The sequence below is a fragment of the Anopheles coluzzii genome, chromosome 2, assembly GCF_943734685.1.
Source record: "Anopheles coluzzii chromosome 2, AcolN3, whole genome shotgun sequence".
In the NCBI taxonomy this organism is placed as follows: Eukaryota; Metazoa; Arthropoda; class Insecta; order Diptera; family Culicidae; genus Anopheles; species Anopheles coluzzii.
Genome location: NC_064670.1, coordinates 92,277,400 through 92,289,613, shown reverse-complemented (window position 1 = coordinate 92,289,613; position 12,214 = coordinate 92,277,400). Strand labels below are relative to the sequence as shown.

At 49.7% G+C, this 12,214-nt stretch overlaps 7 protein-coding genes across 19 annotated transcripts in view; 4 read left to right on the top strand and 3 right to left on the bottom strand.

Annotated features, from left to right (window-relative positions):
• Positions 1-133: 133 nt before the first annotated feature.
• Positions 134-1,091, top strand: LOC120953759 (programmed cell death protein 5). The gene is made up of 2 exons (XM_040373991.2): positions 134-336; positions 540-1,091. The coding sequence occupies exons 1-2, from the start codon at positions 283-285 to the stop codon at positions 873-875; spliced, it is 390 nt and encodes a 129-aa protein (XP_040229925.2). The 5' UTR covers positions 134-282; the 3' UTR covers positions 876-1,091.
• Positions 1,074-6,600, bottom strand: LOC120953755 (protein disulfide-isomerase TMX3). Of its 2 annotated transcripts, none has more exons than XM_040373986.2 (3): positions 6,526-6,600; positions 2,628-2,860; positions 1,074-2,522 (listed from the first exon to the last, which is right to left on the bottom strand). In XM_040373986.2, exons 1-3 carry the CDS (start codon positions 6,598-6,600, stop codon positions 1,526-1,528), a joined length of 1,305 nt encoding a protein of 434 aa, XP_040229920.2. In that variant the 3' UTR covers positions 1,074-1,525. The 2 variants fall into 2 exon arrangements, with proteins under 2 accessions (XP_040229920.2, XP_040229919.1); XM_040373985.2 differs by lacking the exon at positions 6,526-6,600 and adding an exon at positions 2,967-3,202 and having other exon boundaries at positions 2,628-2,880.
• LOC120953758 (nuclear envelope phosphatase-regulatory subunit 1 homolog) lies at positions 3,515-4,406 on the top strand. Its single transcript, XM_040373990.2, has 4 exons — positions 3,515-3,705; positions 3,780-3,851; positions 3,927-4,061; positions 4,143-4,406. Exons 1-4 carry the CDS (start codon positions 3,681-3,683, stop codon positions 4,307-4,309), a joined length of 399 nt encoding a protein of 132 aa, XP_040229924.1. The 5' UTR covers positions 3,515-3,680; the 3' UTR covers positions 4,310-4,406.
• Positions 4,455-5,844, bottom strand: LOC120951226 (THO complex subunit 6). Its single transcript, XM_040369808.2, has 3 exons — positions 5,638-5,844; positions 5,151-5,555; positions 4,455-5,079 (listed from the first exon to the last, which is right to left on the bottom strand). The coding sequence occupies exons 1-3, from the start codon at positions 5,745-5,747 to the stop codon at positions 4,590-4,592; spliced, it is 1,005 nt and encodes a 334-aa protein (XP_040225742.2). The 5' UTR covers positions 5,748-5,844; the 3' UTR covers positions 4,455-4,589.
• Positions 5,894-6,642, top strand: LOC120953757 (transcription elongation factor SPT4). Its single transcript, XM_040373989.2, has 4 exons — positions 5,894-6,047; positions 6,123-6,229; positions 6,315-6,370; positions 6,434-6,642. Exons 1-4 carry the CDS (start codon positions 5,979-5,981, stop codon positions 6,550-6,552), a joined length of 351 nt encoding a protein of 116 aa, XP_040229923.1. The 5' UTR covers positions 5,894-5,978; the 3' UTR covers positions 6,553-6,642.
• A 544-nt stretch (positions 6,643-7,186) lies between these two features.
• Positions 7,187-8,843, bottom strand: LOC120953760 (60S ribosomal protein L28). The gene is made up of 4 exons (XM_040373992.2): positions 8,734-8,843; positions 8,303-8,407; positions 7,809-7,934; positions 7,187-7,575 (listed from the first exon to the last, which is right to left on the bottom strand). The coding sequence occupies exons 2-4, from the start codon at positions 8,390-8,392 to the stop codon at positions 7,318-7,320; spliced, it is 474 nt and encodes a 157-aa protein (XP_040229926.2). The 5' UTR covers positions 8,393-8,407; positions 8,734-8,843; the 3' UTR covers positions 7,187-7,317.
• A 485-nt stretch (positions 8,844-9,328) lies between these two features.
• Positions 9,329-12,214, top strand: part of LOC120952222 (actin-binding LIM protein 3) — a 38,940-nt gene continuing 36,054 nt past the window's right edge. For 4 of the 12 annotated variants that reach the window (XM_049606941.1, XM_049606931.1, XM_049606939.1 and 1 more), the window contains exons 1-2: positions 9,371-9,515; positions 10,475-10,826. In XM_049606941.1, coding sequence (XP_049462898.1) covers positions 10,823-10,826 — 4 coding nt within the window. In that variant the 5' untranslated portion in view covers positions 9,371-9,515; positions 10,475-10,822. Of the gene's footprint in view, positions 9,564-9,999; positions 10,234-10,474; positions 10,827-12,214 lie in introns of those variants that run through there. The other 8 variants (XM_049606936.1, XM_049606932.1, XM_049606940.1 and 5 more) reach the window with 8 other exon arrangements.

Below are 12,214 nucleotides of genomic sequence, written 5' to 3'. Positions count from 1 at the left end.
CATTTTTTGTATAAATTTGCTTGCTATTATATTTTTTCCTATTTTTTATACCACTTGTTCTCTCGTTCTCTCTCCCTCTCTCTCTTCAATGCACCAACGAACTACCCTGTGTTGCCCTCGCCGAACGAATGTCAAACCCGGCGCAATAGAGAACTCGGGCGGAAAAAAAGAAAAAGATTTGTTTGGTGTCCAGCAGCTAACCTCCGTCGTTTTGCATGATCGTGTGATATTGGACCATTTTCCAGGCGGCGAGCAATAGCAAAGATATAACACAGCACAACAATGGATGACCCGGAACTGGAAGCGATCCGCCAGCAGCGGATGCAGCAAATGCAGGTACGCCTACCGAGCATTCTCCCCCCACACGGCCATGTGTTGTGTGGTCCGAAATGAGTAATCCATCCACAAGTTTCGATACATCTGCGACGTATTGTGGCTATATTTAGTTGTGTTTTAGTAGCCACAATAATGATTGTTGTGAAAGGAAAGCGGTGTGGCACGAAATAATGTAACTCCATGTAACTGGTTCCCATCGACAGGGTGGCAATCCGGACCAGCAGAAAGCGATGCAGGAACAGCGTCAGGCGCAGGAGGAGATGAAGAACGCGATGCTGGTGCAGCTGCTCGATCAGGACGCACGGGCACGGCTGAACACGCTCAAGCTCAGCAAACCGGAGAAGGCCCAGATGGTGGAGGGCATGATCATCCGCATGGCACAGACGCGCCAGATCGGCGACAAGCTGGACGATGCCAGCCTGGTGAAGCTGCTCGAGAGCCTCAACCAGCAGATGCCGCGCAGCAACTCGACCGTCAAGTTCGACCGAAGGCGGGCGGCACTGGACTCGGACGATGACGATGACGATTACGGTATTTAAGGTGGAGCTGGATTCTGGTGTCCTTCGTACAGCGCGTCCAGTCCGGCGCACGCTTTGCCTTCTAAACCGCTCTAAACCCGCACGGCACACAGGCGGAAACAGTCAGACCTCACAGATATTATCTATTATCTCCCTTTCTCCCCCCCGGCGTGTCATCAAGCATCTCCACACCGAATAAACGCAATAACGGCAATACGCTTTTTGGGTAAAAATTAAGATGATTCTCTTCCGGCTCCATTGCCACTGCCTAAAACTGAGAACATTCTAAACATACATCAGATACATACACACACACACGTACACGCACACATAAACACGTACGAAACCGCCCTCCGGAGCCGTGTGCGCGGCCGGAGTGGTGGAAGGGACAGATAGCTGCCGGGAGTTAAAAATTGTCTAAAATGATCCTAATACATTGTACCTTATGTAAAGTGTGGTAAGTCGTTGGCCTCGGCCTCGGAGCATCTGCCCACCAAACCCCAACGAGCCTCGCCGGAATGGACACATCGTTACAGTTTGAAGACAAACCAAGTGGTATGACTAGAAGTAGTAGTGTGGAAGTGGGCCTTCCCTCTCGCCGCGTTTCAAACTGTCATGGATTTCAATGGGCCAGCCGCACCTACACCACCTGACCGTTGCGCCTGACCGCCTTACTCCTTCTTCTCGTGCCGCTGGTCGGCCCCGTCGTCCTCCTCCTCGGCGTCGAGAATGTCCGCACAGCAGATCGAGTACATGATGAGCGACAGGAAGCCGAGCGGCAACCCGAACAGCACGGTCGTGAGCACCGGATTGCCGATCCACATTTCGTACAGGGACGTTTTGGCCTCGAACCAGGCACGGTAGATGCGCACCGGCAGCGAGTTGCCACCGAACGTGGGCGCCGTCTGGTTGTGGATGCTGTCGAGGAAGATCTCGATCGCTTCCGGCGTCAGCTGGAGCGGATCGTCCTCGGGGATGTGGTGCTCGTTGGTGGACGCGTTCAGCACCAGCAGATGGGGCGTCGGCAGGCTGTCCATCGCGATCGAGCGGGCCAGCTCGGGCGTACCGACCCAGCCGAACTGGAACCGCCCGTGGTACTTGTGCTTGTTCTTGTGCACGAAGATCTCCACCATGTCGCGGAACTCCTGCTCGTGGGCCGCTATCTCGCTGAGCTTGTTCTCCTCCACCACCGCCAGCACGAGATACTTTTGCGTCTGCACCAGATGGTGAATGTTGCTGCGCGTCACCTTCGGGAAGGTGGCGAACCGCTCCTCGTTCACCCAGCGGAACAGCGTGTCGTTCAGGTGCGCCGGCTCGATCCGCTCGAAGTTGTCGGAGTAGGGAAAGTAGTAGTGGCTGCGCTCCTTGTACACCAGCGCCGCCGGGACCGTGTCCACGTCAAAGTGCCGCTTCGCTATTTCGACCGAGGTGGCGTAGAAGTAACCGTGCGCCTGGTACGACTCGGCCGCACTGTAAAACACGTCCCACAGCAATCCCGACTGCTTGCCGACGTACGTGAAAAAGATCGGGTTGTTCGACTTGAGGATGTCGATACTGTCCGCACGCGTTACCAGCTGCACCGGTGGGCCGGACATGCGGTTCACGAAATGGATCAGCTCCTCCTTCGAACGCTCCCCGTTGTACACATAATCGTACGGTCCTTTAACGCTGCAAAGCAAAGAGGAAAAAGTATGAAAACAACTTCTTTTCACAGCGCATTTGGGTGTGGCTCGCCCATCCGCCGGGGCAGAGCCCGGAACAAACGGTACGTACAAAATAATCGTCGGATAAGCGTTGACCTTAAAGTGCTGCGCCACGGCAGTGAAGCGTGTGCAGTCGACCCGGCCGACCCGGATGTTCGTGTTGTACAGCGCCTGAGCGACGAGCGCCCACACCGGCTCGAGCTTTTTGCAGTGAGCGCACCAGGGCGCATAGAACATCACGAACCATTGGCCCTCGTTCCGGACGTCCAGAAACCGATCGCTTAGCTCGAGCACCCGGGAACTGTGGGCTAGCGTTGTGAAACCTGCGAGGGGTGGACATAATTTAATTAAAATTGCGTCAGTGATCGAAGGAATCGATTTTGTTTTTTTCTCCCCTGTGCATACTCACAACACAGCGCAATCAGTAGCTTGCACAGCGTGTACATTTTATTAATTTTCTGGTTTGAAAGGTGCACAGCTGCGGCAGCAAGGTATGTGGAGAAAGTTTTTTTTCTCTCGTTCAATAACCGAACATGGCGAGAATGCAATAAATTAAACGAGGCAGAACTTTGTTGCTGTATCGTAATCGTAGCCCTTGATAACACAAATGCAAAGAGAATTTGATTTTTTTTGCTGGTTCTGCTCATTTGACAGCTCTCTGCAGAACGGAGTGTTGACATTTTGCAACTGTCAAAGTGGCTCCACGGCGTGTGATCCACGAGGAAAATTAAACAAAAATCAATAGAAATTGCTCTCGGAAAGCGGAGGCACATTTCAAAAGGGATATTAATTTAAAATAATAAAAAAACTCAGTTTCATTAGCACAATTCGCTCGTCACTCGTCATATTTTGGATTGCTGGGTCAGCAGAAGAAGGCCGAAAAGCTTCTCGCTGTCAAAGTGTATTTATTTTTTTCGTCTTCTTCCTGCCTTCGCGCATATCATTTCGCGTCAAACATCAACACTGCGGCCCCGCAGAAAACTGTTCGAGAAAAAGGTGAATCCTACGCGCACCAAATATGCCCAGTGCTTAGTCAGCGTTCCAGCCCGGGCAGAGTAAGTGTATTTATCCCAAAAGGTATTCCTAATTCAAATTCACAATTGGTCGTCGCAATCGCTCCAAAATGTCCCCGTCGGAAACGTGTGAGGGTGAGTGCGAGTTGTGGGTGTCGGTGCAGCTTTGATTCTACTTTGCTTTGACTGTGTTTTCGAACATTTTGCAGACCTGAAGGCATTTGAACGACGGCTGACGGAAGTGATTGCCTGTCTGCAGCCGCCGACCCTACGATGGAGGCGTAAGTGGCTGCCTACGGTGGGTACCGGAACGACCGATCTAACACACTACGATTTGTTCGCTCTTCTCGTTCCAGTGCTGCTCGGTGTCACCGCGTTAGTGACCTGCGTCAGTGCATTTTACTGGCTAACAGACCCGCGGACCTCCGTCGTGCCGCTGATGGATTCGCTGCTGAACCATGGCATTTTTACCATCTCAACCCTCTTCCTGTGTAAATTGGTGTTGCTTTTTGCGGCCGGAGTCGCCTCAAACTCAATGAAACGTCCTCAAACGTTCCCCTTTTCTTTTGCAGTGGTTCTGTTCATGTTCGGCATCCACAAGCTGGTGATTGCGCCGCAAATCATCACATCACGCACGAGGAACGTACTGGCCGAGTTTAACATGTCCTGCGACGAAACGGGCAAGCTGATCGTGCGTCCCAGACCGACGAACAACTCTCGCTACATGGATATGAGTTAAGATGGCGAAATTCGTGCCCCGTACGTAAAGCACATCATCATTACCTGCTTGCCACGCGTCGCTGTAAATAGAGGATAAAACTACCCATCTTCATCCACCCCTACTCCGTTCCCTTCTCGCTGAATCAAACCCGAAAACGCTAGTATTGGTATTGGGGTGCGCGGACACCCTCCCGATCGAGTTTATTTAGTTTTGCTCCATATGCTTGTGTTTTGTACATTTTGCGTCAGTTTCAGGAATAAAAGGATTGATGCTAAACCACAACAAAAGCGCTGGCCCCTTACCGTTTCGCGTACGTGTTGAGAATGATATCACGGTAGGAAAAGTTGGTGCACACATCGATCTGTGCGGAGGCGCCGGCAATCGACAGGAATCGGTACGGTTCCGTCTGCAGCGCTACACTGTAGACGGACGAGCCGGAGGTGGGTATTTCGGCCGTCACATCACCGTTAAAGTTGTACTGGTAGAACTTCCGGCAGTCGCCACCGGCGTAGATAAGATCGTCCACGAAGCCGGACACGTGCACGCGATCGGGGAAATCGAAATCGGCCGTACAGTCGAGCGACCGCAGATGCCAGAGGGAGAACCGCGGACCACCGCCACACACCAGCCAGTCCTCGGTCATGGCTACCGTGCCCTGCCAACGGCCAAACTCGGACCGCTGTAGGGCTGGCTTGGTGTGGGGTTCAATCTTGGCGTACGACGTTTTCTGCCGGCTGTCCCACAGCAGCACGGACCCATCCTCGGAAGCAGTTGCCAGCTTGCCCACACTAAAAACGGAGAATTGGAGTATTCAGAATCGATCCCGTATGATGCACTTCATTTGTTCCCCTTGGCTTACCATCCACTGACGCAGTGAATGTAGTCCGTGTGGCCATGGAACTCTCGGCAAACTTTCCCATCCTCCAGGGACACTCCGTACAGCACATTATCACCACACCCGGCGTACAGCATGTCGTCCTTTGCGTTCAGCCACATGTAGTTGACTTCGCTCATGTCCGCGCTCTCGGGCGGGGCGGGCAGCTTTACCGTCCAAGCCTTCTTGCCAATCGTGCCGGCTTTGCTCGACCACTGGAAGCCGCATATCTCCCCGTTCAATCCCACGATCAGGAAGTCCTTGTGAAACGACAGGCTGTAGATGGGACAACGGTCCGTAACCGAAAGCGTCTGCAGGGGAACGGTGGGCAGTTGGTCCAGTTCCAGCGGGGGCGAATCCGCCGCATTGCAGGACGTTATCCGTTCCACACTGAAATGAGAAAGCGTCCGCCAAACGGGAGTGAGATGGTTGTGTGGTGCAGCAACGACGCCGCAACAAGCGCAGCTCTTACCTGAACAAAAATATTTCCCCGAAATTGCTTCCACAAAACAGGAACCGGCCATCGGTCGACAGTGTTTGCGAGTGTATCGTCGTGTAGTAGCAGCGACTGATGTCGATCATGGTTGGATGCTGCGAGTTTGCGGAGCGTTGTTTATTTTCTGATTCTGCCGGCGTCCGGGGAACAAGCTTGCTGCGTTGACAGCTCAAGCCCACAGCGAATGTGTCAACGGGTCGAACGTCAACGGCGCAAACGTCAACATAAACAATTGTTTCGCGAACAAATCGGGACCGACGCGGAGGAGCATCAATACTGGATTTTCTTCGAGTTTTATAGCTTCTCCGGCGCAAATAATGGCTTTCGAAGCAATTCCAAAAGATCTGCGCGCTTTGCGAGCATGTCTGGTGTGTTCCATGATCAAGGTAAGTGCGGATGCAGCATATTCCCACCGGACAAGCCGCATTCCTTACTTGCTCTTCCAACTTTGCTCGTTCCAGTCATTCGATCAGTTCGAAACGGACGGCTGTGATAACTGCGAGGACTTTCTGCGGATGAAAAACAATCGCGAACAGGTGTACGATTGCACCAGTAACAATTTCGATGGGTAAGGAAGAACTCACAGTCGGTTTTGGTACTGTAATTCACTCGGCTTTGTTTTGCTTTTCCTCCTCGGACTCGTTTTGGTGCAGAATGATCGCGGTGATGAGTCCGGATGATAGCTGGGTTTGCAAATGGCAAAGAATAAGTATGTATCCGGGTGTGAGAGACGAGGAATAAGGTGGACTAATTACATTGGAATTAATTGTAGGTCGCTTCACAAAAGGCATCTACGCGATATCCGTCTCGGGACGACTACCCAACAGCATCATCAGGGAGATGAAAAATCGTGGCATACCGTATCGTCCCCGTGACACGAGCCAACGATAGGATTAAATCGTCGCTTATATATTTTACAAACAAAGAAGACGGAATCATTAATATAAGAACCAATAAGCTATAAATAAAATACGATTTGACAATGGAGGGGTCTGTTTAATCATTTTCTTATAAGGGGACTGTAGAATTTCAAAATGTGATCCAGTGGCAGCGGAGCATTGAACAACTTCGCTAACAAAGTGGTTATGTAGGGCACCAAGAAGAGGAACTCACTTCTCGCTCACAAGAGAACTTGCTACAGAATCCTTTATACATTCTCCCCGCTTAAGGTCTTCTTTTGTCTTAATTCGCCACTGTTCTGTGATAAACAAGCTTAGCTGTATTAAGAGCTATGTTTTTCAGGGTAGGGTCGTTATATTGGTTTATGTATCGAACCAAATTGATAAATTCAACATGTACGTATGATGGAAATGTAGAAAGGTTCCAAGAAGGGAGAAGACCTACCAAGCTAATAGCAATAAGACGCATGCGACCGCGAGGTTAACCGCATTTCGACGAGAACGGCAGCGTTCCGAAAACATCTAATCCCGCGTGCTTTGAACCCACCCAATGTTTTTAAACGAGATCTTTTTCTATCTTAGCATATTTCTCAAACATTTCAACTCTAACAAAAGCACGAAAAGTTGCCAAATAGGATTTAACTTTTTATTATTTTATATCCTTTTCCCGCTTCGAATACCTTCCCATCCACGTGCAGGTTTTCTCTTACCCTCTCAGAGAGCAAGAATCAACCTCCTTCCCCTCTCAAAAAGACGCTTACTCGGCCTTCTTGGGAGCGGCAGCCGCGGCGGTACCGGCGGCAGCGGCGGTGGCTGCTGCCGGCGCAGCTCCAGCCTTACCCTTTCGGGTCTTGGTGGGACGCTGCGAGCGAAGGATGGCGCTGGCACGGCGAAGGGCGGCTCCGCGCAGATCCGCACGGTACCGGTTGGCCTTCATCATGTTGGCAATCTTCTTCAGCGTACGACGCGGTCCCTCCTTGAGCGTGACCTTGACTGGCGCCTTGGCTGGCTTGTTCTGTTAAAAGGGCGAGCAAGAAAATAGATTTTCCGTTAGTTATTTGTTGAACTATTTGTCCTAGGATGGGTTGATTACGGAAAGCAAGTTCATTAGGAATGTTATTTTATCAGTTTTGGGTAGTGGACGTAGTCGTCATGTTCTTCGGCCGACACTGTTCCTCATGTAAAACAACAATTCCCATGAACCATACAAAACATGTGCTTCCTGGCTTGACACGATTGCTAACTTACCAAGACCTTCTTGCGGTTGTACACGAAGTTGACGCCCTTCTTCTCAGCCGGCGTAATCGTGATGGTCTTGTGGTGGACCAGCCCACTGTAACGGAACGAGCTCAAGTTGGTCAGGTTTCCGGGCTCCTACAAAGAAGTTGGGTGGTTCTGGTGAGAATGAGAATCTATATTAACATCTTATTAACCTCGTGTATCCGTTTTTAAGTGGAAACATTCTCCACGCGCAATGTGCTCCGCGTGTCCGGTATCAACCACCAACTCCGCAACCGTTGGCGAGGTTGGAACGTGGAAGTCTCTCAACAGAACATCAGAAGTAGCAAAATTTAACTCGCATCACAATTGTTCAGCGATCTTGGTGGAAAATGTTCATCATGTTTGGAGGACAACCACGCGGAGCAGCAGCACAATGCCGATATGGGAGCTACTTGGTTCCCTTCTTTCCGCGTGTAGATGTTTCCGCTTAAAATATGTACAGCCAGTCCGAGACCACTTACCGTGCTGAACGGCTTCCGGATGTCCCTCCGCTTCAGCAGGAACGCGTTGTGATCGCGCACGATCAACCAGTTCAGATGGGACGATGCCATGATTATTTCAAGCTTCTGCAAAATTCAACGAACAAAAGAACAACACATTAGTTCACTTCATATCACAAACTCCACCACGCGTGTGTCGCCGCTGTTTCTACAACTCAACGCCTTCATCAAAGATGGCGCATGAAGCGGCTCCACGTGTAGCGCGTACAAGTAAAACGCTAATAATTTATCAGCGAAAATCACTCAAGTTCCAAGCGCGTACAGTTATCTGCTTCAAAGTTGTGTTTCGGTCTTAACCATCAGCTTCCACTTGCGGTGTGTAAGGACTTGGCCAAGAGTGATTTCGTTGCCATTTTACTAGTTTGCACCACAAGCGGACGAGAGAAACTCACCTCTTGTGTCGGCTGACAAGATCGGAAAGACCTGCTGTGGACTTCGATTCCAGTTCCAAGACGCGAAAAGACAGCAAAGCCTTGACGTTTAGGCGGAAGCGGTGTTTTAGCACGAATCAAGCAAACTCACAGCTGTTAACAATTTTCAAGCAAATATGTGGTGTACTAAAAAGGTTGAGAATTGTTTCGCATTTGGTTCGAAACTTTTGCAGGTAAATTTATGGTTTAAAATTGTTTTGTAATTATAAAAATGATTAATAACGAGTTTTGAAACGTTCTGAATCAAAAATATTCCATAAATAAGTTTTTAAACTAAAAATGTCAGCCATTGAACACATGTTGTTCTAAATTGAGAAAAATCGATGTTCGTCTTGTTTGCGAATGTCATCAGATTGGTAGGCTACAGACAGTCCTGTAGATTTGCGTTAAAACAATTATAATTTTTGCGCTAAAATAACACACATACATCATTCAACTTCAGTTGATAAGGCTTGTCACAGCACTTGCTTTAAAATCGTACAAATAACTTTCACTTTCGGTGCTATTGTTCGGACAAAAATGGCTATTTATACTTTCCTCCCCCTCTCCACCCCAAAATCCCCATAGTGTATTGCCAGCCAAGTGCTGCTGGCAGTTCGGTGTGGCCCGTCGAAGTCAACAGAAGTGTTTTGTGTGTGGTACGTAGCAGGCGGCAATACGGCAAGTGGTGAGGCTGCCAGCAAAGTTGAAGCGAAAAAAAACGTCTTCTCGGTGTCGGTCTTTAGTGTGCTCTTTTCGTTGGGGTAATTGTGACGAATTCTAGCCACGATAGCAGCCACTCCGTGCTTGTCGTGTGTATTATCGGTAATTGTGAATAACCGTGCTTGTTGCTGTGGGTGGCGGTAGTTCATTCATCCAATACGCGCGTTGGGCAGTGTCAGGGAGGCTCTCGCTACACTGGAACGGTGGCTTAATTTTCCGTGAAATCCGTTAAACAGCAAAAAACAATACTCCCCAAGCGGGCGTGCGTGTGTTTGCGGCACTGTCGAACCTTCCGAAATTGGCGTCAACTGTTTCGCGATTTAAATTCGATTTCATCAAGCAAACGTTCCTTTTTGGCCAGCGAGTAAAACAAGCCTTTTGCACCACAACGGGATAGGGAGAAGAAAATTTGCCAGCTTTTCCCACTTTTCCTACAAGCAAACGGGTGCGCTCGTGTGTGTCTGTGTGTGTAGAGGGTTCCTCGTTGATGCGGTGCTGCGGCAATTGCGTAAAGAAGTGTGTACGTGCGTGTGTGTGTGTCTGTACGGGATGCGCCGACAATTGGTGTGCGCAAAGTAGAAAGAGATAGAGAGAGAAAGTGAGAAAGAGAGAGGCTGCCCGCAAAAGATGTTCCTCACTTGGTGTGTGCCTTTTTTCGCGTGCCCGCTGAATTGAAAGGAAACCCTCTCCCCTCGGCGCATCGGAAACCGTGATCGAAAGAACAGGGGCAAGAAAACGCCGTGTTGCCGAAAAGTAAAAGTACGCACACAAGTGCTTTCCGGGGTTTTTTTTTTTATTTTCTTTCAAAGGCACACCAATTGCAAGTGCGTCTCGCGCTGTAAAAGTCATCCTTCTTCCTCTCAAAACGCTGAGTTTCTTTTGCTGAGCGGAAGTGTTTTGCTTTTCATCGCGTGTAGGAAAAGCGAGTAGTGTGTGTGTGTGTGAGTGAGATTCTGTGCAAAGAGTAAAATCGTTTCTTCCTTCCCCCCCCTTTCATTAGGCAGGCATCGAAAAGGTTCAAAGTCGAAATTGTTGGTCGAAAAACCATCAGAGAACGAAGTGGAAGAGTGAAAAAAAAACGAGGTGTTAATCGAAGCAACCGCACGGGGCAGTGTACCAGCAGTAATATCTCACCCCGGCCGGAGAGTGCAGCAAAGAACCTCCCGTTTCCCGGCTCGTTTCGGCAAAGGGTGCACAGTGAGGGTAAAAGCTACCCCTATACACCCATCCACGAAAAGCGGTGAAAACGGTACAACAACAACAACAACAACAGCGGCAGCAACTCCGGAAAGTCTAGAGCAGCAGCAGCAGCAGCAAAAAGGGAATAGAAGAAAATACGAACCGAAAAATGGGTAAGTGACTCTATTGGTGTTTGTGTGTCTCTGTGTAAGCTGCTGGGGGTGAGGGCTATTGCTGGATTTTTGGGTGGGAGTGAATATCAGAGAAAGAAAAGCGAGGAAAATGCTGCGCCCGCGACTGTCAAACCGAAAGGGGCGTTGTGTGTGTGGGTGTGTGTTGTAAAGTGCTGGCTAAGAAAAGCGACAAGGGATCGTGGTGTGGCGGAGGAAAATGTCACCGAAGGGGGCATATCGGGAAAACGGTCATTCGAAGGATACCGAAACCTTTGCACACCGAATCGATGCAGTGCGGGGAAATGAAATGGCATGAAAAACACACGCACACACCAACACCATGACGCCGAGGCGCGATGGTTTCTTCGACATGGATAGCGTTCGACGATATGGGTGTGTGTGTGTGTGTGTGTGTGTGTGTTTGTGTGGAGGTGAAAATCATCGTGCAGGGAAAATGCGTGAAAATGTTCATACCATGAAGGATGTCCTTCAATCGAGCGGCATGGAGCAAAACATTCATCCATTTTGGAATTGTCCATGGAAAATGGTTCTTTATGGAGAAGAAATGTATTCAATTGTGTTTTTTTTATGTTTTAGATATAATTTTCCCCATCCCGTTGGGACATCGAACCCTTTTTAAAATGCCAAAGGAAAAGGTCAAAAGATAGGTCTCTGCTTGGAATGCTTCTCCTCAAATGGGAAAACGGCGTAGAAGAAATGGTACAGAAAGACCATTCGGGGTGAAAACACATCCCCGTGGAAAATTGTTCACACACACACACCAGCAAAACCCCTGTAAGGAGAGGGAACACTTGCCTGCTACCGTGCACGTGCCGTACAGCGCAAAAGGACGACTTCAAAAATGCGAAAAAATAACACAAGAAAAGGGGAGGTGGTGAAAAATGCTGCGGACGAAATTATTTACCAATCTCCCGGAGGCGGATACAGCACCAGTCTGTGAAGTTGCACCGGCCGCCACGAGCGTTGCATCTTTTGCCGCTCGTGCGAGAGTGTCTTCCGAAATTCCGATCGCTTCTCCGGTGCGCACGGTGCAAGGCATCATCGCCCCAGAGAAGAACGCACCCTAAAAAAAAAGGGCGAAATAATATCCTCCTCCCTTCCCAGTTTCCAACATTTCTTCTGGCCTGTAGCAGTAGCACCGTTCTATAAAGGCGGCGTTTTATTTTGGGCGTAGTCCTCCGGCAATTCCTCGCCAGCACGGGGTTTTCTAATTATAAATAGTGCGTGCGGACGCGCGCGCTGCTGCTGTTGGCTGCTGGCTGCTGCTCTCGTCTCTTCGGGGCTGCTTTTGTCGGGGCTGTAAGAGAGCTGTGTAAGAGAGTAGAGGGGGGGGGGGGGGGTTCCTTTTTTGCTCGATGTGAAAATAT